Here is a 21,538-nt window from a genome sequence, read left to right as displayed (position 1 = left end):
AGAAGCTTACTACCTGACCTTTCAAAGTGTCTCTGTACTCAGACGGAAGAACATTCAATCTCAGGCATGTGCCTGGGAATAAGCAGGATGGATCATCACATAATTGCCTTGTGTTTGAAAGACTAGTGTAGAATGATGGAATACTGATCTAGCTGTGGGTATTTAGCAGAGGTATCACCGACTTTCTACATTCACATCTATCAGAAGGCGGTAAACAAGTGACAGTGCACCCACCAGTGCAGCAATTTTACAACCATTTCCCCACACATTCCATTAGTAGCACTTACATTTGAACTAATAATTAGCTCTGCTATTTGTCCATCTAGCCTAGTATGGTCTAACGTGACTGGAAGCAGCTCTCCCAGGATGTCAAGCAGAGGTGTTTCCCATCATCTCCTACTTGATCTTTCTGACAGCAGATACTGGGATTGAATTTAGGACCTTCTGCATATTTTTTAAAAAAGTGCTATTGTGCCAGTACTGAGACATGGTCTCTTCCATAAATGGAATTGGTGTGTAAAAGAGAGAAACACATACAGGACAAGGTTGGCAAGGGGTTCCTCTGCAGACATCACATTTAAAATCGCTGTACCCTTTACGATGACATTACAGGCACCCCCCCTTACACACATCTTACTCACATGTGATCATGTTTACGTGGGTTGCCGTGAAATAAATAAACAGATTAGCCTTCCTTTTATCAGGGCTTCTGCAATTTCACTTATGCGTACAAGGCCCTGGAACATAACCACTGTGTTAGTGGGGGGATGCCTGCACTGAATGGGAATGTCCTTAGCAGTCAGTCAAGGCAGCAATGGGATTATACCCTATCAATGGCTTATAATTTAATATTTTTAGGGCAGAGCACAATGCAGAAAACACATTTAAAACTGTAATTACAATAGTTTATAACATATTTTTCATAGTACAGCTTATCTTGGGATCTCAGTATGTTGGGCTTTCCCCAAATGATTAAGAAACTCCGCTTTCCTCTTAGAGCAGTTAGAAAAGCTGATAATAGGGCTTCATTCCGGACGGGGGCGGGGCTTTGCTGTGAGTGCAGGTGCAGCTGCCGTCGCAGGTTGTGCGCCATGACTCTGGAGGCTGACTTCAACACTGTAGCAGAAAAAGTAAAAAAAACTAAAGACCAAACCAACTGATGGTGAACTAAGAGAACTGTATAGACTGTACAAGCAGTCGACCGTGGGAAATATTTATATTGAGTGTCCTGGGATGCTGGATTTGAAGGACAAAGCAAAATGGGAAGCATGGAACCTTAAGAAAAGTATGTCAAAAGAAGATGCCATGAAGGCTTACATTTCTAAAGCAAATGAGATGATAGAGAAATATGGACTGTAGATTTTCTTTGAACAATCAGTTCAAAGGCAAGGGCACTACTCATTTTCAGACTGATATGAACAATCATTATTTGCAATAAACTTTTTTTTCTTCGAAAAAAAGAAAAGCTGATAATACTTTGGCATCAGATATAACTAATGTTTTCTCTTGAACAGAGCATTACTTTAGTATTTGAAGATGTAGTTTGCAATGATAGGTTTCGCTGAAGAAGCCAAAAAACGGAAATAAATTATGTGTCCTGACTGTTGTATTTTCTGCCACTGGAGTTTTCTTTCAAGTGACATAGACAAATGTTTCTGTACTGTATAGACCTGTGCTATCATTGAAAGAAATACATGGGATATTGTATATTTACTGTAGTTACCATATTTTTCCCCATTCTTGAATTCTGCTTATGCTCCTTAGTTCCCAAAATATTGGGAGCAGATTGTTGGGACTTATTTCGGGAAATGTTTTTGTGTGTTTCCTTCTTAAATTCTGCTGCAGATTCAGAGCTCTCAGATTGCAAACTGTCTGGACAGTTTTTGGTTTCATTTGGATGTTATGTAGATCTGCTTTGTTAATAATCCAAACAAAATATGACATACACCGAACAGCATATGTAAAATTTTGCCTGCATCTGAGTGTTACACTGAAGAATAATGGCGTACACAGGAGCATAGCATAAAATGAAATAGGCGAGTGTTCATTTCATGCATAAAGTGGTTTGAATATATTTTACCCTCGGTAACAATAGTAGCTTATTTGACTTGTTTGCACAAAGGGATTTGGGAATATGAATATATGCTCAATTTTTTTCCTAGAGTCAAATAAGCTTTCGGTTGGTACTTCATTACCCCTGGTAGAATCCTAATCATAAGTGCTGAACAGCCAGTAAGTTTCTTCCTTGACATGTTATGAATGTAAAATTTAGATACTATGTCTATCCATACTCTCCTTGGGGAGAGACCCGGGGGGGGGGGGGGGAGACACATTACCTTTGATAATTTAAGTTTAAGAAGCACCAGATACTTGTAGTTTATTGAGCGTAACTGTATGGACTCAAGGTATGAGCAGTGTTGATCCCATATAGGGTGGGTGCCATGTTTTATTGGACTGACCAGGAATTAAATATTTTACGTAAGATTTTGAACTTTGCAAAGGTTGACTTTAAGCAATGTGAAGAATAGAGGAAAGGTTGGGCATACCCAGTGTGGTTTTGGACAAGGGTGCATATGGCTGGTTCATTAGGTTTGTCCTGACTGCATTGGTGAGCTGGTCTTTATTGTTTCTATATTTTTACTTTTTGGTTATGTGGCAAAGGTATGTCTAATAAGAAAACAAAGTACCTTCATCCTTAAATGAAGCTGTTAAATATTTGTGTTAACTTAGTGAATGCCATAACGGTAGGAGATGAATAAAACTGGGAGACGTCGATGCTTTTGGCTTAAGCTGTATTTAGGAAGCATACCAGGTAAAATTAGCAATTAGCTAAGAACTAAATACGACATCTAGGAAAGCAAATATGGCAGCATTTGCCAATCTGATACTCTCCAGATGTTTGGACTGCAACTTCACCACATTAGTGAAGGCTGAAATAGGAGGTGATCAAATATGTGATTGCAAAAATGACTTTGTTGTTGTTGTTGCTTAATTTGTAGTTCCACCAGAGAGCTCTGAAGGCTCCAAGTTAGAACAGTACAGTGGTATCTCTAGATACGCACACCTCTAGTTGCATATCTTTCAGGATGTGAACGCGGCAAACCCGGAAGTATTTTTCCAGGTTTCGCCGCACGCGCAGAAACGGCACCTCCGGTTGTGAATTCCTCGGGATGTGGCTAGACCTCCGGAACAGATCCCATTCGCAACCGGAGGTACCACTGTATTTGGAGCAAATCTGAGGTTTTACTCCTAAGGACAACCCTACTTCCTGGGGACAGAATTGGGTGCATCTGTTGTACATATTGAGTAGGACCCCTAGTATAGGCAGTGACCGCTTAGTCTGGAGGTTACGTTCCTGACCCCTGCGTGCATTGGCGGAGCATGCATAAACCCCTTCTGACCCCGTTTCCTCTCCACTCCGCTCCACTACCTTTCCCGGCCTCTTCTGGGTTGCAGTGCTGCATGTGTCGTCACACCATACTTTCTCCTGCTGGGACTTGAAAGGGACCACCTGTCAAGCACTGTGCCACCATAAGTGGGCACACGACGTAGCTTTGACTGAGTCATCTAGAGTGGGCTCTGCTGAGGTAATTGGTACTGAGATATGTGGCCTTCCTGTTGATGAGAACAATCTTGATCTAGATTGTTCAAGGAACAGACCTGCAACAAAGCTGTCGGGCGGGGATAAGGAGTTTCCAGGAGCACAGTTTCAGTAGCTTGCCTTCTCTGCTAGTAATCTGGAGAAAGTTTACCTAAGCTTCATTGTGTTACCCAGTGAGTAGAGGACATCTTCTATGCACATAATGTCCCAGCTTCAATTCCTAATACTTTCTGTTAAAAAGATCTCAAGTAACGGGATTGAAAACACTTGGCTCTGAGACCTTGCATTGCTGCCGCCAGTCAAAGTGAACATTATTGGGGTCAATGGACTGGCAACATAAGTTAACTTTTTGTGTACTCAGGGTTATTGACCAACATAGCTGAATGGGATGATAAACGTTGCAACTTCTGTTTACATACCGGTATTGGACACATAGGAGCACCTTCCAAACAGCAGGGCAGAATTTGTATGCATCAAGAAGATTTGTTCAACATGAGGATGTGAAAATCTTTTGATATGTCTTGTATCTTGGAACACTAAACAAGCTCTGTCTGCTAAACAAATGCATCAAGATGCCTGAATATTTTACCTTTCCTGCATTTCAGTTTATGCTATTCTATTTTGCCTATAAAATAAATAAAAGGAAGAGACAGTGGAAATTAAACGGTTTGATTTTAAAATATTTTCTCTTTAGAAAGCTAAAAGCTAGATATGGATTCGCTGACATAGAGGGATCCATTGTACAGTACATCATCCAGATTTTTGGAGCCTGGTCACTAAAATAGCCATATTCATATTTTATCTTTGTTTCCAGATGTCCTAGCTCTTTGAACCAAAATAAAAGTTTATCCTCAAAAGAACATTATAACAAAGGACTTCACTTTATGAAAGACTTGTTCTGTCAGGGAAAAAAATATATAAAAGCTGAATGCACATGTGGATGTGGCTTGTTAACTTCAGAATATTACCACACGTGTTGGTATCACCCCTGTATTTTTTCCTTCCTTCCGTAAAATTTAAATGCCTCGTTTCTGCTGGTTTGTATTTTGCCCTATACTTATTTGCTTTTTAAGATGGCATTTTACAATAGTTACTAATTGCATGAGAATTATACTATTCATTGGACTCAAAGTAACTGAAATGTACACAAGTAATTGGACAAATCTGCTTTGAAATATATAGAAGATTTTTTTTGTTTGCTGCGCTACACAAACATTTTCTTTCTTCCTAGAATGTTGTGTATGAAGTATGAAAAACAGCTGTATGGAATTCCTTATTCATCTAATATGGACAGATGGAATTTTGCAGCACCTCATAGGCAGTTCAGTTAGTAGCATAAAGATTTATGCTGTAGTTCTCATTGCATATTGGCTTTCATAAAGAGATAGTGGCATCATACCCTTTGAGGCCTGTTTTGCTACAGTGGTATGTGTTCCGTACAGTTGTGTCAAATGCAGGACGAGAACTTTGTTCCTTGCCGACCTAGAACAACTAATTTAAAGCCTTTTGGGGTTTAACCAGCATGAGTTATTATTTGGATCCTGGCCTCTTTTCTCTGAAATAATGCTGCTTATATGACTTCAAACAAACATGTCACAAGGTGCAGCTTGTTTGTACTGTAGTAATTGTACTGTTTTAGATTTAAAGGATGTAAAGTTAATAAAAACTGTTGCTGGCTATGGGGTAAGTAGTGCTTTGATTGTCTTTAATTTTTCTTCGCAGGTATATGATGTTGATTGATGGCAAGAATGAAGTGTATATGATTGACAGAGATAACTCAGTGTTTCAGGTATCAAATCTGGAGTTTCCATTTCGTAAAGATCCACGTGTACACTTAGAAAATACTCTGATGGATGGGGTAAGAGGCTCTGTCTTTCTCTACCATATGCATGCTGTTTTCATTTCAGTAGTTTTAGAATTTAAGATAGTGTAGCAACAGCGAGGGAAGCCTAGTGTCCAATTATTTCTAGAATTTGCCCATTCTGTGGTTTCAGAAAAAAATTGCAGCTGGGGCTCTGTGAAGGTAACCCACCAGATTGCCAGTGATGACAGTCCATTGTTCAAGTCACTTTGGGCTGACTTTGCAGAAGGCAGAAGCTCTCTGACCAGCCCTGCACAAAGTAAAATGATACTCCACTCTTCCACTGAGTCCTTTGGCATTTGGAGAAGAATAAGGAGGGCAGGATCTTTTCTTTTATTTCCGAAACAAGACTTTGGGGGAAGCAGCACTGCAGTCTTCCTCACCACTTTTTCTTTCTCACTGCCTGTGTAGGCGACATGTAGCAGGGGAGGGAGGGGTCAGTGACAACCACACATAATAGCTTTCTGTGCTGCCATTGGTGATCCTGCTGCATACAACAGTTTCACCCCCAAAGAGAGATTTATCACTGTCTCCAAAATAGTCACAGTGTAAATAAAATTAGCTGTGAGGAGCTAAAGGAAGACAGGTTCTTTTTAGCTCAGGGTTGGGGAACCTTTGGCCTGTGGGCCAAAGTTGGCCCACGATGGGTTCAAATTTGGTCCACAAGACACTTCCCCCCCATAAACCATGCCCGCCTGCCTCACAGGACGAGTGGGAGCCATAGAGTGAGCTTCTGATTATGCAGTGGCCAAGAAAAGCACCTGATGGGTGGGAGATCCAAAGACTGCTGGATCGGCTGTGAGAGAATGTTCCCTGTAGGGAACTTGTTCATACAGACAATGCCTGCAAAAAGCAAGGCAAACTCAGCCACAGGAGTGAGACGTGAGTCTTGTGTGCACTTTACATCATTATTTTTCAAACTCTTCACTGAATGTAGAATGTGACTTCCGTGCTGGGAAAGTCCAGACTTTATTTGAAACTGGAATTTCCCTGAACTTAACAGGATAAAAACCTACTTAGTGGCCCTGGTTGTTTTAATGTCACAAAAATAATTTTGTGGAAAGCTTAAAATTTGCAGTAAGTGATTTCCAGTGTAGCTGTGTTTCTAGCATATATTTTCCCTTTGGAAATATTATAATTGGCCCTGGTCCTTTGGTTCTGTTGATTTAAATCTGATGCTGCTGTTCAGTTTAGTGAAATGAGTATCTATATACTGTTTTATATCCATAATAACCTCCATCACTTAGAGCAGTTACATATTTAGGGTGATGGAAAATTGATGAGGAATGCCCTTTTGGATTTTTAACCCATTTGTGCCCTTTGTGCTATAGCTGTCATTCCAGTAGATCCTGTCTATATCTTCTTTCTGGTGAACTGCTCAGTCTTTCCAGGAACCATTTAAATACAGTGCGAGGTGGATTTCTTTCAAAAGTCAAGTGTTTTCTTTCCATCTTGCGAGGCTAGGGAGCAAAGGATTTAGAATGTGATGTAAAATAAAAACATAAAATTCATAGCCATGTGAAAAGCAATTGAAATATATAATTGATATTGTAGCAGTGATGGGAAAGACTTCGTGTCCTTTCTTCTCGTGGTTGTTTTTACTCTTTTAATATTGGCCTGAGCAATGGTTTTTGGCCATATTAAATGTAAAACAAAAACAAATGTCTTCAAAGTAAATTTGGTACAAAACACACACTTTATTAGAGATGCTGTCTTCACTTTACAATGAAAGCTATTACTTGTTGTGAACATTACACCAGATATTCAAACTCCTCGCAGCAACTCTAGCATCCAATGTGAATATACTCATTTTTAGTTTCCATGGCAACACAACTGTATAACAGAAACCCCCCAAAGATGCATTTCTGGTGTCAAATGTTGCCCCAGAGCTCAATAATGCTCCTGGTGTTGTGCTTGCTTATTGATTTCATGTTAGTGTGAAAGCTGCAAGGAGAAAAGTGCTACTCAGACTTTAATGCTGAGGGAGAAGAAGATGAATTTCCAGCAACAGCTTTCCTTCAAGATGGCAATGTCCTGTTACAATCTTTGCAAGCTCTCAGCCAGAGCTATCTCTCTTTCTGCCACAAGCTCTCCTTGAAGGGCTAGCCCACACCAATATATCAAGGAAAGGATATTGGAATTTCAGAACAAAGACCAGAAGTGATGTTACTAATATCCCCTAAATTGTATAGTGAAGACCCTAGCACTAGAACTCAATGCTGAAAAGAGAGTTTATGCACTGCTACACCCCAGTACATGCCCTACAAGAGATTTACCATTTTTCTAGGGTGGTTTCATTGATGACCAAACAGTGTCTACCGTCAGATATATATTTTTAAAAGCAAAAGTTCCATTTCCTCATTCACAGAAAATATTTCTGTAACTTGGAACATGTCATCTACTAATTTCTGGAACAATATGGAGCAGCCCTGAAGTGTATTCAGACTTTGATTGGATGCACACATCTCCTCTTTGAACGATCAGTCCCAAACCCTAAACATCTGTTTTGTTTGCATGAGTTTGTTATCTATATGCTAATAGGAATATTCTGGATTTCATAGTAGTAAGAGCTTTATCATTACGTTGGCGCTGCAAGCAAAAGCGAACCATATAAAACCAGCAATCTGGTGTTCATATTATTGTAAGAGCCTGGTGGTGTCATGCATTATCCAGGTTTTGCTGATGCACTGCCATGCATACAGTATGCATTTAATTTACCTGTCTGTCCTGCTCAGCTCCACCCATCACCATCCATCAGCTGCCACATGGCTTTTGGCTTTTATGCAGTGTCAACCCTCCTCCCAGCAAGAAAATTTCATGAAAAATGAATCCATGCTGGAAAACTGAGGGAGGGATCCTAATGGTAAAGCAAAGCTAGTTAAAGTACTGCTTGCAAGTTTTGCAAAAATATTAAGATATTATTTTGTTTTGTTTTTTCAGGAAATGATTATTGACAAGGTAAACGGCCAGGTTGTTCCTCGGTACTTGATATATGACATAATTAAATTCAGTGTAAGTATATCATACTTTGAAGCATTAGAGCCAGTTCTAATAACCATTTGTATAAATGTATAAACTACTTCTTTAAACCAAATAAAAACCTCTATATGGTGAAGAACACTAGTATTTTTAGACAGCAATGAATACTTGAAAGTCAATTACTATCACACCTGTGAAGTGAAACTGAAATGTATAATGGGCTGCAGTATTGTTCAGCATGGAGACTGTTGAATACATTTGTGGATTTTTCATGTGTGACTTGGTAAGAGTGTGCTCCCTGGAGTCTTCTTCACTCAGTTTTTCTGAGCTTTTCTTACAGGATTCTTTGGGGGGGGGAATCTTTTAGTAAAATCCCCCCTTCTCAGGGAGCAGAAAGGAGAACTACAAGGAAGGTTTGCTGCAGCAGTGGCAACCACTGGAATACACCCCCCCCTTCCCATTTCATAGAAGTAGTCTAGGAGGATACCATGATCAATGGTGTTGAAAACCACAGAGAGATCAAAATAGGAATAAAGTCATACTCTTTGCACCACCTTCCTCAGTAAGGAGATATTTGTGGCTGTTTGGAAGCTTTTCCAGTCCAAGGGTCCAAGGGTTTATTTTGCAGTGGCTCTACCCCATCATACATTGCACATTCTGGATCCAACCAGTCAAACCTCTTTTGCTAAACCCCTAAGGAGTCAAGAGGGCTTGTGTTTGGGCATTTAGCAGGAACATCTTGTCCTCAGCAGCTGGCTGCATCAATTGAAACGCAACACATCATTGGCTATGGCATTGGATACTTCATCTGGAACTGCAATAACTGCAGAGTCAGGGTTACTAGGTATGAAACAACAGGATCTGAAACCAACTTCATATGAAACAGTTATGTTTGTTTGCTGGTGGATTTGATATTGCTTCTGCAAAAGGATTTCCTTTCCCCCTCCTCTTCCTTGTAACCTTCCATGTACCCCCCAAATATGCTCCAGACAGTTGGGGAACCATCAAGCATATTTTGAACTGGATGGAAGGCTGTATGGGGGAAGGAAAGGAAGGAGAAGTCACTTATCTCTGTTATTTTAAGATATTTACAATGGTTTTTAATACTGTGTATTAAATTTTAATGGTTGTAACCTGCCCTGGGACCTTTGGGTGAAGGGTGGGTTGAAACAAACACCAACCAACCAACCAACCAACCAACCAAAACAATAAATTGGGGGGGGGGAGTCAAAATCCACTGGAAATGACTCAAGTTTTCAGTTCCTGTTTTTACCTCCATAGCTGTAATTATGGGTTTCCTGTTTGGATGCAAAGAGAAATGATGGTTAATTAAATTGGGAAACATTTAATTGGGGTCTGCCAAAAAGGCAGGAGGGAAGACGTGCTTCAAAAATGAAGTGTGTGGGCACAAGCATTTGTGTGCATATCATAGCTTAAGAAACTGAACTGGACCCAATGTATTGCCCTGCATTCTGTTTCATTGATTTACTGTTCTGGGTCAACGAACTAATTTTTAAATTAATGAGTTGTTTATTTCTTTACCAAAAGGCAGTTTCTTTAGCAGCACACATACTTCAAACAAAGTAGACTATTCTAGAAGTTTGTGTGCTTATTTTAGGAGGAAAGGAACACCTATGCTGATAGGGTAGATTTCAGCCATCAGGAACTATATTAACCCTGGTTGTGATTAGTAATGCTTGAAAGTCAAAATACTTTAGGTTGCTTAGAATATAGTGGGAATCTGAAAAGGGAATTTACTAAGCAGCATTGTGCTTCCAGTTCAAGGACAGTTCCAGACAATGTGTTATCAGCAGGAGCAGAAGTAAGGCTTTATCTTCAAAAGGCCATTAACAGTAGCCAAGCTGTAAAGATGAAAAAAGCTAACAAACTGTCTTTATGATAATTATAGAAGCCTAATTACAAAAATAGTTTAGCTGGAATGTTTGACTTGGCAAGAAGAAGCATAGTTTTATCAGAGTTATTAGGTACTGAACAATGAAAATCAATGGGACGCAATGACTTGTCGCAGAAGAAAAGTGCTAGTTGTTGCTTAGTTATTTATTTTTAAAATTCTGCTCTACCTAATGTTTGGAAGGGGCCCAATGGGTCATTACGAAAATGGTATAAAAACAGATAGCCACTCCCAATTTAGACCCAAGTACAAAATCAGAATATAAACATTAACACTAATTTGTGCTGCATTGAATTATGTGCAGTCAGTAGTAAGAGAATGTATAAAAGTAGAGTTTATAACAGTTGCTTTAAAAGTTTTTTTTAATACATTATATATTCATGCCATTTTAAAAGAATATTCTCAAACTGGCTCATACAAAAAAGTGCACAATATCCTGTTTTGTGCACAAACTAAACCTTAATTTAGCACTATGCATAAGCAGTGGTGAATCTTATGTGCATGAGCCTTGTATCCAATTGTGGGCATGAGGAAGAATCTGCTTCTGTTTTTAATCTAATTTATATACCTTAATGTCTGAAATTGGGGAAAATCTGGTTCGTGTAATCTATAATTTGTTCAAACAAGCCATAATTGTTGATTTAGAAGTCGGCGGAGAGAGCCACTGCCCATCAGTGTAGACAACAGTGAACTCGATGGACCAATTATCAGCTTTCAGATAAGGCAGCTTTTTTACGTTCCTAGTTATATGTGAAATGGGCCATTGCTGCTGATGGGAACTGTACGTAAATGAAAGTAAGACACCAGACAATGTTTACTAATGAAGCAATGAGACATTGAAGGTGCGGGGTGTGTGGAAGGGAAAACTCACAAGGGACTTTGCAAAGCTAGAACAAAGAGGTAAAGTGTTATAATAGGCAGTAGTTTCCAATTCAGGTCAGTTACTGCTGTGCTGTACTTGAGGTGTTCCATAGGTCTTTAATCTTGTAGTTGATGATGGGCTAGAATGTCTCTGAGAGGGAAGGGGGAAGTAAACTCACTAGAGATGCTCACTTTGACGTCCCCCAATGGGGTCAAGCTAATCTTCCACTTGCCACAAATGGTGTTCTTGGGAGGTAAGAGCTACACCTACCCAGTGGCCCTTGGTTCCCTGGCTGTTGACAGAAGCCAACATGATCATCTGTTTGCTACTGCACAGATAATGCAATTAAAAGTTTTAAATATCCTTCTGTGGGAGAGTCTTTCCTATCAGCGTGTTATTTTGTTCTAGGTAAAGAAAGGAGGGAGCATGTAAAAGCTTAGGGGAGGAAAAAAAGAACAGCAACTGCTACTACTACTTTGTGTGAGTTTGTAAATGCATCAAGAGAGAAAGCAATGGTCAGATTGATCACATATGTTTTTCTCAGACAACTTCTGATTAAATACAAATTGGATGGGCTACATATTAAGTAATGGGAAGAAATGTAATTCATTGTGCTTTACAAGAGGTCAGACAAGTTAATCTGGTGTATTCTGGCTTTTAAAATCAAAGTCTGACTTGATAATGTAGTCTATATGTGGTGAATTAATTTACCAAGTTCCCATCCGTAATCATTTCTACAATAAGCTTTTTAAAATATTGCTTCAGTCTCAAAAAGACCTTCAGAATCTGAAATCCAAGCACCTAGATAGAAATGTGGTTAAAAAAGAATATTGTGTGAAATAGAATTAAGGGTTGATTTCATAATTGAGTTAAACTTTGATGGAATTGATAACTAGTTTATGCCATAATAAGAGTCCTGTTGTACCTTAGAGACATTCTGACCCATTCAAAACTTCTCTTTTACTTTGAATCCTTCCTTTTAAAATGTCCAGCAGTTTTGCCTTCACTATGTGGGATTTTTTTCAGGATGTATACAAGGTCAGGTTCTAGCATTGATGTGTCCAGGATGACAATTTTTCACTTGCTGCCTTACCAATAGTGAATGAAAACTGGCTTCAGGTGAATAGCCTGCTCAGTTGCTGTTCATCCTCAGTGGTGTTTCTGTGGACATATAAGCTTTTCTTGCATTGCACATGGTGTGCAGTTTGAGGGAGCAAGTGCAGGGGCTACTTATCTGCTGGGTTGAATTAGTAGATAAGAAAACACTCAATAATCAAAACATCACTGGAATCATTGTAATTTCAAATAAAATTACAGCCTTCCTTAGTAAATTGCCTCTGTAACTTGAGGCAGCTTTTGTGAGCAAATAACTTCCCAGCCTTATGATTCATACACACATTTGGTAGAAGGTATTTGCAGCTGAGGGACAACGTATTTGAATGCACTTCCACATCAGAAACTGGTGGTAAGCTAGCACTTAAGGACAAGTTCTTTTTTAAACAACAACAACAATACTTTTTATTAAAACATTTTGATTGTTTTAACAGGCAATACTATACCGTCAAAATGTAACAAGACATAAACCTCAAAATTAATTACCGTACTTTTCGGTCCATATGATGCACTGAACCATAAGATGCACCTATTTTTTAGAGGGTGAAAACCAGAAAAAATTGGTTTTCCTCCTCTAAAAGGCTGGGAGGGGGCGCTGGAGTGGGAGCGGAGGAGGCAGCAGCGGCAGAGCCTCACCTGCCCCTGCTGACACTGGTGAAAGTGGGGCGGAAAAAGGGGAAGCCCGGTAGTGATGCTGTTGGGTTTCCTGTTTCTCCTCCCCCACTTTTGCCTGTGTCGGGGGAGGCAAGCAACACCCGGTAGAAATGCGTGGGGTGGTGGAGGAAGCAGCTGGAATGCTGCTGCTTCCTCCACCACCCCACGTGCAGTGCGCCGATCCCAAAAGCAGGCTGCTTTTGGGATTGGCGGGTGGGGCGGAGGTTGGTGGAGCAAGCAGCGGGGATGCTGCTGCTTCCTCCACCACCCCACGCCCTGCGCGCCGATCCCAAAAGCTGGCTTGACAGGGAGCCTTCGCTCCATAAGGCACACAGACATTTTCCCTTCCTTTTTAGGAGGGAAAAAGTGTGTCTTAAGGAACAAAAAATACAGTAAATAAGAAAACCCAAGCAAACAGAGGCTTCAGTGGCTAGCTGCTCCTCTCTCGTGCTCAGGGGGAGCCAGCCACCAAAACTGCTCTGCGCTTGGCCTCCTCCACCCCCTCAACATTGAGGGCCCCCGGTCCCCTCCCAACAATTATTGGGGGGCAAAGACACCCTGGCGCCTTTTTGGACGCATCAAACTAGTTGCATGCTCCTTGGATTCCAAGTGATAGAACACTCGTGAGTCCAAGCTAGTGGGAAGGAGCATTTTAACCTACCCAGGCTGCAGTGGAGCACCAGTCATGAGAACATTAAGTAGTCTGCATTAATTTATACTGAGTAAAAGGATGCAATGTTGGGTAGATGCTGTCAGTGAGCACATAGCTGTTACAGAATGAACTGCATGCATTCTGTTTTTATTCCTTTGTGAATATTGACATTGTTTTGTGGACATCTCTGCTGTCCTGAATGGCTTAATTGGCAGAAAATGTTTTTTTTAAAAAATGTTCTTGGCGTTGGTTAAATTGTCCCTAGATTCCCATTATACATATATGTCATTCATCTACTATTGTCTGTCTTCAAACTGCACTCTGCTGGTGGGAATAATAAATTAAAGATCTTTGACTGAAATAGTTTTTTCCAAGCACTTCGTGAGTAGGCAAGCTAAAATGATTGTTTTATGTCTTCCTTTATAAAGGGGCAGGAGAGGGAGCAACTGAGTCAGACACCTGCTTTCCGTATCTCCCCGAGGAGGGAAAAGCAGTATATAAAAATGCCAGTTAAAAGGGTAAAACAAAATAAAAAATAAAAAAATTCCTTCCAGTAGGAAGGAATTTTTTTTATTTTTTTATTTTGTTTTGACTATGGCAGACCAACACAGCTACCTACCTGTAGTTAAAAGGGTAGCTTGAGATCACCTGAGTTTTTATAGAGAGGAACAGAGCCTTTGACTTGCTCTTCCAAATTTGCTTGTGGGAGATGCTTGGGTTGCCAATACGATCCTTTCTAATTATTGTTGGGCCAACCCTGCCCATTGGCCATCTGTGTGGGGTTGATGTCTAGCAACATCTGAAGGGCACCACATTTCTGCTTCAGTCCATGGTGGCCTCGATTGCCATCTATGCCTACAATCTTCATAGCAGAGGCACCAACTGAAATTGTGTTAGCTAGAAGATCTATCCTCTAACTTGGAATGGTTAACTAAAATGCAAAATAAAATGGGGGGGGGAATGATCTGAATTAGGACATGGCAGGTGCATAATGCTAGGTTTTGTTGGTAAATGGTCATAGCTTGCAATGATTGGAATCAATATGGTAAATATACCAAATCCCACCTGTTATTAGAATGCATAGACTCCCCACAAGAATCTACACATTGTGGATGCAATTTGCATTTGTAATGTAACAGTAATAAAATTTAGGACTAAAAAACACTCCAGTGTGTTAGCAAGGACTCAAGCTTTCCTATTTGTTGCTTGCATGTATTATAAAGAGAAAGCAACAATCTGTAAGGTCCAAAAGCATTTTGGAAGAGGCCTCCCTATAACTTTGTCATATGAGTACTCCATGGCAGATGACACTGTGCTATCCAGGTTCTTGAAGTTTTTTAAGAGGTTGCGATATCCATTGTGCGGTACTGTACATACAATCTTCCACTTCAAAGACATTGGATTATAATGCAGTTTTGTTTCACATTTCCCTGAAAGTTGCTATTTAATGTACCGGTAGCAAGTTGACTAAGAGCAAATAGTTATTTTGCTGTCTCATGCATTATTTATGAAGTGACTGTGGTTTTGTGTCAAGCTTAAAGATGCTCTTAATAGGATTCTAATAATTTTAAAAGTAGGTTAAATTGAGCTTAAATAGGAAATGGTTTTTAGCTTTGTAGTCATGTAGTCATAATTGCTATTTGGATTGAGTACTTGGTTTTGTATTTTTAAAATCGTTTTAAATTTGTGTTTAAATAAGCATGTTTTATTTACAATATTTATGAATTTCACAAATTAGTCTTTATAGGAAAATCAGTTGTAGTCTATAATATTAGAGGCTTTATGTATTGATTTTAAATCAATTCATAGTACAGGTATAAGGTTTGTCCTCTTACTGGTTCTCTAATTTGGTCAGCTTGCAGACTTCGTATACATGGACTTTCCTTTTTATATAAGTTTTTGAAATATATCTCTTTAAAATGGAAAAACTATAATTCATGATAATTATTTGTTCTCTCCTTACATACTAAATAGATTTTCCATTGCAACTTTTTTTTGTTAAACTAGCTTTTAAAAATATAAAAGCTACTCAATGGTTTTGAGCATATTTTTCTTATACAAATGATGCTTGAAATATTAAAAATCTTTGTTTTTGAGATTTAGTAGAGAATTACTGCCTAAGGTCTTTGAATGCTTAAGGACATTTTTGGGATTCCATAATAGTGATTTTACAGAAGTGTCATAAAGCCTCAAGTCCAACTTTTGGTAAGACGGAAGGGCAGCCTTCAATCGTAACAACAACCTCAAAGAAAGCTGCCCTTGTTGCTAGTCTGGCAGCAGCATTCTGTAGTCAGCAGCTATCTTAAACAAGCCTTTGCTCTGGCATTGTAGAACCTTGGTCATCTATTGGTTATGCTGGACGGTGAGTCAGACACAATTTAAGAGAAAAAATGGATAATTCCAAAGGCTTTACCATGCTATTTCCATTCCAATAAATTATATTTCATCTTCTTTAAGGATGTTTAGATTTATTATTATGACACTTGAAAATGCAGATGTTAGCCATGCATGCTTTGAATTATCATTAGTAATGCTGCCAAAAGCTGATATTTCAGCCTGTTGGGTTACAGTTTGGTTTCAGAATAATAAAACTTGTTAGGAAAGTTATGGCATATGCTCTGCTTAGGCTAAGTAAATTAAGGCAAGGACATGCCTTATGTGCCTAACTTCTTTGGGTGTATTCTCTGCCTAGTAAATTATTCATGTTACTCAAGGTATAACACTTGGGGGGGGGGAGTGACTCTGTTTAGGAAGCAGCTTGCCCATTTTGAAATTTCTCATTGCAAACATAATAACATACCAGTATTTAGCTGTGTATGAATAATCCAATGCAGTGTAATGGGTCTTGCAAACATGGAAGCTTCATACTAGCTGAAAGTGCTTCCACGCAAGGTGATGCACCTGATTTTGGCATATCCCCAGGGTGGGAAACCTTCATTAGATGGAGAGCTGGATCCACCCCAATTGGCCCACCTTCTGGAGGCCAGTTTTGATAGGTGGGTTAGGCCATTCACTTGACAAATCATATGACAACAGATGATTGAACGGTCAAGCAAGGAGCAAGCACAGACTTATCTCTGATCTTAGAGCTGTGGAACCAGGAAGCAGAGGCTTTGTTGTTGTTGTTAAGTCTTTCAGTCGTGTCCGACTCTTCGTGACCCCATGAACCAGAGCACGCCAGGCACGCCTATCCTTCACTGCCTCTCGCAGTTTGGCCAAACTCATGTTAGTAGCTTCAAGAACACTGTCCAACCATCTCATCCTCTGTCGTCCCCTTCTCCTTGTGCCCTCCATCTTTCCCAACATCAGGGTCTTTTCTAGGGAGTCTTCTCTTCTCATGAGGTGGCCAAAGTACTGAAGCCTCAACTTCAGGATCTGTCCTTCTAGTGAGCACTCAGGGCTGATTTCTTTGAGAATGGATTGTTGTTCAGTCGTTCAGTCGTGTCCGACTCTTCGTGACCCCATGGACCAGAGCACGCCAGGCACGCCTATCCTTCACTGCCTCTCGCAGTTTGGCCAAACTCATGTTAGTAGCTTCGAGAACACTGTCCAACCATCTCATCCTCTGTCGTCCCCTTCTCCTTGTGCCCTCCATCTTTCCCAACATCAGGGTCTTTTCCAGGGAGTCTTCTCTTCTCATGAGGTGGCCAAAGTACTGGAGCCTCAACTTCAGGATCTGTCCTTCTAGTGAGCACTCAGGGCTGATTTCTTTGAGAATGGATAGGTTTGATCTTCTTGCAGTCCATGGGACTCTCAAGAGTCTCCTCCAGCACCATAATTCAAAAGCATCAATTCTTCGGCGATCAGCCTTCTTTATGGTCCAGCTCTCACTTCCGTACATTACTACTGGGAAAACCATAGCTTTAACTATACGGACCTTTGTCAGCAAGGTGATGTCTTTGCTTTTTAAGATGCTGTCTAGGTTTGTCATTGCTTTTCTCCCAAGAAGCAGGCGTCTTCTAATTTCGTGACTGCTGTCACCATCTGCAGTGATCGTGGAACCCAAAAAAGTGAAATCTCTCACTGCCTCCATTTCTTCCCCTTCTATTTGCCAGGAGGTGATGGGACCAGTGGCCATGATCTTAGTTTTTTTGATGTTGAGCTTCAGACCATATTTTGCGCTCTCCTCTTTCACCCTCATTAAAAGGTTCTTTAATTCCTCCTCACTTTCTGCCATCAAGGTAGTGTCATCAGCATATCTGAGGTTGTTGATATTTTTTCCGGCAATCTTAATTCCGGTATGGGATTCATCCAGTCCAGCCTTTCGCATGATGAATTCTGCATATAAGTTAAATAAGCAGGGAGACAATATACAGCCTTGTCGTACTCCTTTCCCAATTTTGAACCAATCAGTTGTTCCATATCCAGTTCTAACTGTAGCTTCTTGTCCCACATAGAGATTTCTCAGGAGACAAATGAGGTGATCCGGCACTCCCATTTCTTTAAGAACTTGCCATAGTTTGTTGTGGTCGACACAGTCAAATGCTTTTGTGTAGTCAATGAAGCAGAAGAAGATGTTTTTCTGGAACTCTCTAGCTTTCTCCATAATCCAGCGCATGTTTGCAATTTGGTCTCTGGTTCCTCTGCCCCTTCGAAATCCAGCTTGCACTTCTGGGAGTTCTCGGTCCACATACTGCTTAAACCTGCCTTGTAGAATTTTAAGCATAACCTTGCTAGCGTGTGAAATGAGTGCAATTGTGCGGTAGTTGGAGCATTCTTTGGCACTGCCCTTCTTTGGGATTGGGATGTAGACTGATCTTCTCCAATCCTCTGGCCACTGCTGAGTTTTCCAAACTTGCTGGCATATTGAGTGTAGCACCTTAACAGCATCATCTTTTAAAATTTTAAATAGTTCAGCTGGAATATCATCACTTCCACTGGCCTTGTTGTTAGCCAGGCTTTCTAAGGCCCATTTGACTTCACTCTCCAGGATGTCTGGCTCAAGGTCAGCAACCACATTACCTGGGGTGTATGAGACCTCCATATCTTTCTGGTATAATTCCTCTGTGTATTCTTGCCACCTCTTCTTGATGTCTTCTGCTTCTGTTAGGTCCTTTCCACTTTTGTCCTTAATTGTTGTAATCTTTGTACGAAATCTTCCTTTCATATCTCCAATTTTCTTGAACAAATCTCTGGTTTTCCCCATTCTGTTATTTTCCTCTATTTCTTTGCATTGCTCGTTTAGAAAGGCCCTCTTGTCTCTCCTTGCTATTCTTTGGAAATCTGCATTCAATTTCCTGTATCTTTCACGATCTCCCTCGCATTTTGCTTGCCTTCTCTCCCCCGCTATTTGTAAGGCCTCATTGGACAGCCACTTTGCTTTCTTGCATTTCTTTTTCATTGGGATGGTTTTCGTTGCTGTCTCCTGTATAATGTTACGAGCCTCCATCCACAGTTCTTCAGGCACTCTATCCACCAAATCTAAATCCTTAAACCTGTTCTTCACTTCAACTGTGTATTCATAAGGGATTTGATTTAGATTGAATCTTACTGGCCCAGTGGTTTTTCCTACTTTCTTCAGTTTAAGCTGGAATTTTGCTATAAGAAGCTGGTGATCTGAGCCACAGTCAGCTCCAGGTCTTGTTTTTGCTGAGTGTATAGAGCTTCTCCATCTTTGGCTGCAGAGAATATAATCAATCTGATTTCGATGTTGCCCATCTGGTGATGTCCATGTGTAGAGTCGTCTCTTGTGTTGTTGGAAAAGAGTGTTTGTGATGACCAGCTTGTTCTCTTGACAGAACTCTATTAGCCTTTGCCCTGCTTCATTTTGAACTCCAAGGCCAAACTTGCCAGTTGTTCCTTTTATCTCTTGACTCCCTACTTTAGCATTCCAATCCCCTATAATGAGAAGAACATCCTTCTTTGGTGTCATTTCTATAAGTTGTTGTAAGTCTTCATAGAACTGATCAATTTCAGTTTCTTCAGCACTGGTAGTTGGTGCATAAACTTGGATTACTGTGATGTTAAAAGGTCTGCCTTGGATTCGTATCGAGATCATTCTATCATTTTTGAAATTGCATCCCAGTACAGCTTTCGCCACTCTTTTGTTGACTATGAGGGCCACTCCATTTCTTTTACGGGATTCCTGCCCACAGTAGTAGATATGATAGTCATCCGAACTGAATTCGCCCATTCCTGTCCATTTTAGTTCACTGATGCCTAGGATGTCAATGTTTATTCTTGCCATCTCATTTTTTACCACATCCAGCTTTCCAAGGTTCATGGTTCTTACATTCCAGGTTCCTATGCAATACTTTTCTTTACAGCATTGGACTTTCCTTTCACTTCCAGGCATATCAGCAACTGAACGTCCTTTCGGCTTTGGCCCAGCCGCTTCATCAGCTCTGGATCTACTTGTACTTGTCCTCCACTCTTCCCCAGTAGCATGTTGGACGCCTTCCGACCTGAGGGGCTCATCTTCCAGCGTCATATCTTTTATATGCCTGTTGTCTTTGTCCATGGAGTTTTCTTGGCAGGGATACTGGAGTGGCTTGCCAGTTCCTTCTCCAGGTGGATCACGTTTGGTCCAAACTCTCCACTATGACCTGTCCTTCTTGACCTGTCCATAGCTTCCCTGAGTAATTCAAGCCCCTTCGCCACGACAAGGCAGTGATCCATGATAGGTTTGATCTTCTTGCAGAGGCTTACATCTGATCTAAGTGTTGTACAGTCTTTTACCATCCAAGAGTAATCAGCCTCCCATATTGTTCCAGGGGCTCCTCAACCCTCAGAAGCAGCTTGTGTCTTTGCGTGTGGGGAGAAACATGGACTGCAGGCGGTTGGAGGAATTAGTGAAAATCATGTGCAGTACCTTATGTTCTATTAGTATAAAACAGGCATAGGCAACCTTCGGCTCTCCAGATGTTTCGGACTACAATTCCCATCATCCCTGACCACTGGTCCTGTTAGCTAGGGATCATGGGAGTTGTAGGCCAAAACATCTGGAGAGCCGAAGGTTGCCTATGCCTGGTATAAAACCACCATTAGACACAATCTGTAGCTTTTGGGGTTGAATAGCTGATACCACGTGTTGAAAGAGTGGTGTGTTTGTCCATGTTGCAAGGAGGGATGAGAAGAATACTAAGGGTGAATTTTTGAGAAAGGTCCATGGATCTTTCTGCATTTACTCTCCTACTGCTACCAGCAAAGCTTTCACATTTTCTGTCCTTGTGATTAGGTATTGTTGCATGATACCGTGTGGATTATGTAGACAGTATCAGTAGCGTGGTATGGGAGCAACAGTGGAGTAGGTAACAGCTGTGCTGTTCCAGGAAGTCTGTAAAGAAGGTATTACTACTTTACTTACAAGTTGGTTTTGTCACTTAATCCTGTGTGTGAATATATATGTACACACTCCTTTCTCCAGCAGCTATACTATATCTCAAAGATGAATGTGTTAACTCTATTCCTTCCCATTCCACACTGTAATGTTGTGTTATGCAGTGCAAAATTTTGATGTGTGAAGTAGACTTTTGCAATCTGGCACATATACAAGGGGTCAAGAGTGATTTTTGATGCTACCATGCCTAAAAGTGCCTCTTTAGCACAAAATTGCTGGGGAAGGAAGGACTAGACGCGAATATGAAACATTCTCAATTTTTGTGTCAATTCAGTTTCGAATAAATTAACTTGATCTTTTGAAAACCACCATACTAGCAACACATAAATATGTGTGATGGATTGAAAAATTCAGTACCTTCAAAATACATAAAGTTCTAGGGACCAAATATAGCACTTGCTTTTTCTATATAGTTATAGCACATATACTTGTATCTTAATTTCCGTTAAATCTTATTTCAAAAAGCTAGCAAAACGTTAAACCAAACCTATTCCAAGCAAGGTAGCAATCCCAGTACTATGATTGCTGCAACAATACCTTGATGAAAAGTGCTAGAAAGGTGATG

At 40.4% G+C, this 21,538-nt stretch overlaps 2 protein-coding genes across 4 annotated transcripts in view; both read left to right on the top strand.

The window, feature by feature from the left end:
* Positions 1 to 21,538, top strand: part of RNGTT (RNA guanylyltransferase and 5'-phosphatase) — a 118,255-nt gene that overhangs the window by 31,261 nt on the left and 65,456 nt on the right. For all 3 annotated transcript variants that reach the window (XM_033143395.1, XM_033143396.1, XM_033143394.1), the window contains 2 exons: positions 5,324 to 5,459; positions 8,403 to 8,474. In XM_033143395.1, coding sequence (XP_032999286.1) covers positions 5,324 to 5,459; positions 8,403 to 8,474 — 208 coding nt within the window. The remainder of the gene's footprint in view (positions 1 to 5,323; positions 5,460 to 8,402; positions 8,475 to 21,538) is intronic.
* LOC117043576 (acyl-CoA-binding protein homolog) lies at positions 1,078 to 1,433 on the top strand. Its single transcript, XM_033143397.1, is given in 2 exon segments — positions 1,078 to 1,133; positions 1,135 to 1,433. Coding segments are annotated over 2 exon segments (267 nt in total). The 5' UTR covers positions 1,078 to 1,091; the 3' UTR covers positions 1,360 to 1,433.

This window comes from Lacerta agilis, chromosome 3, assembly GCF_009819535.1.
Source record: "Lacerta agilis isolate rLacAgi1 chromosome 3, rLacAgi1.pri, whole genome shotgun sequence".
In the NCBI taxonomy this organism is placed as follows: Eukaryota; Metazoa; Chordata; class Lepidosauria; order Squamata; family Lacertidae; genus Lacerta; species Lacerta agilis.
Note: the sequence above shows the minus strand (reverse complement) of the source record. Positions and strands in the feature narration are given on the sequence as shown.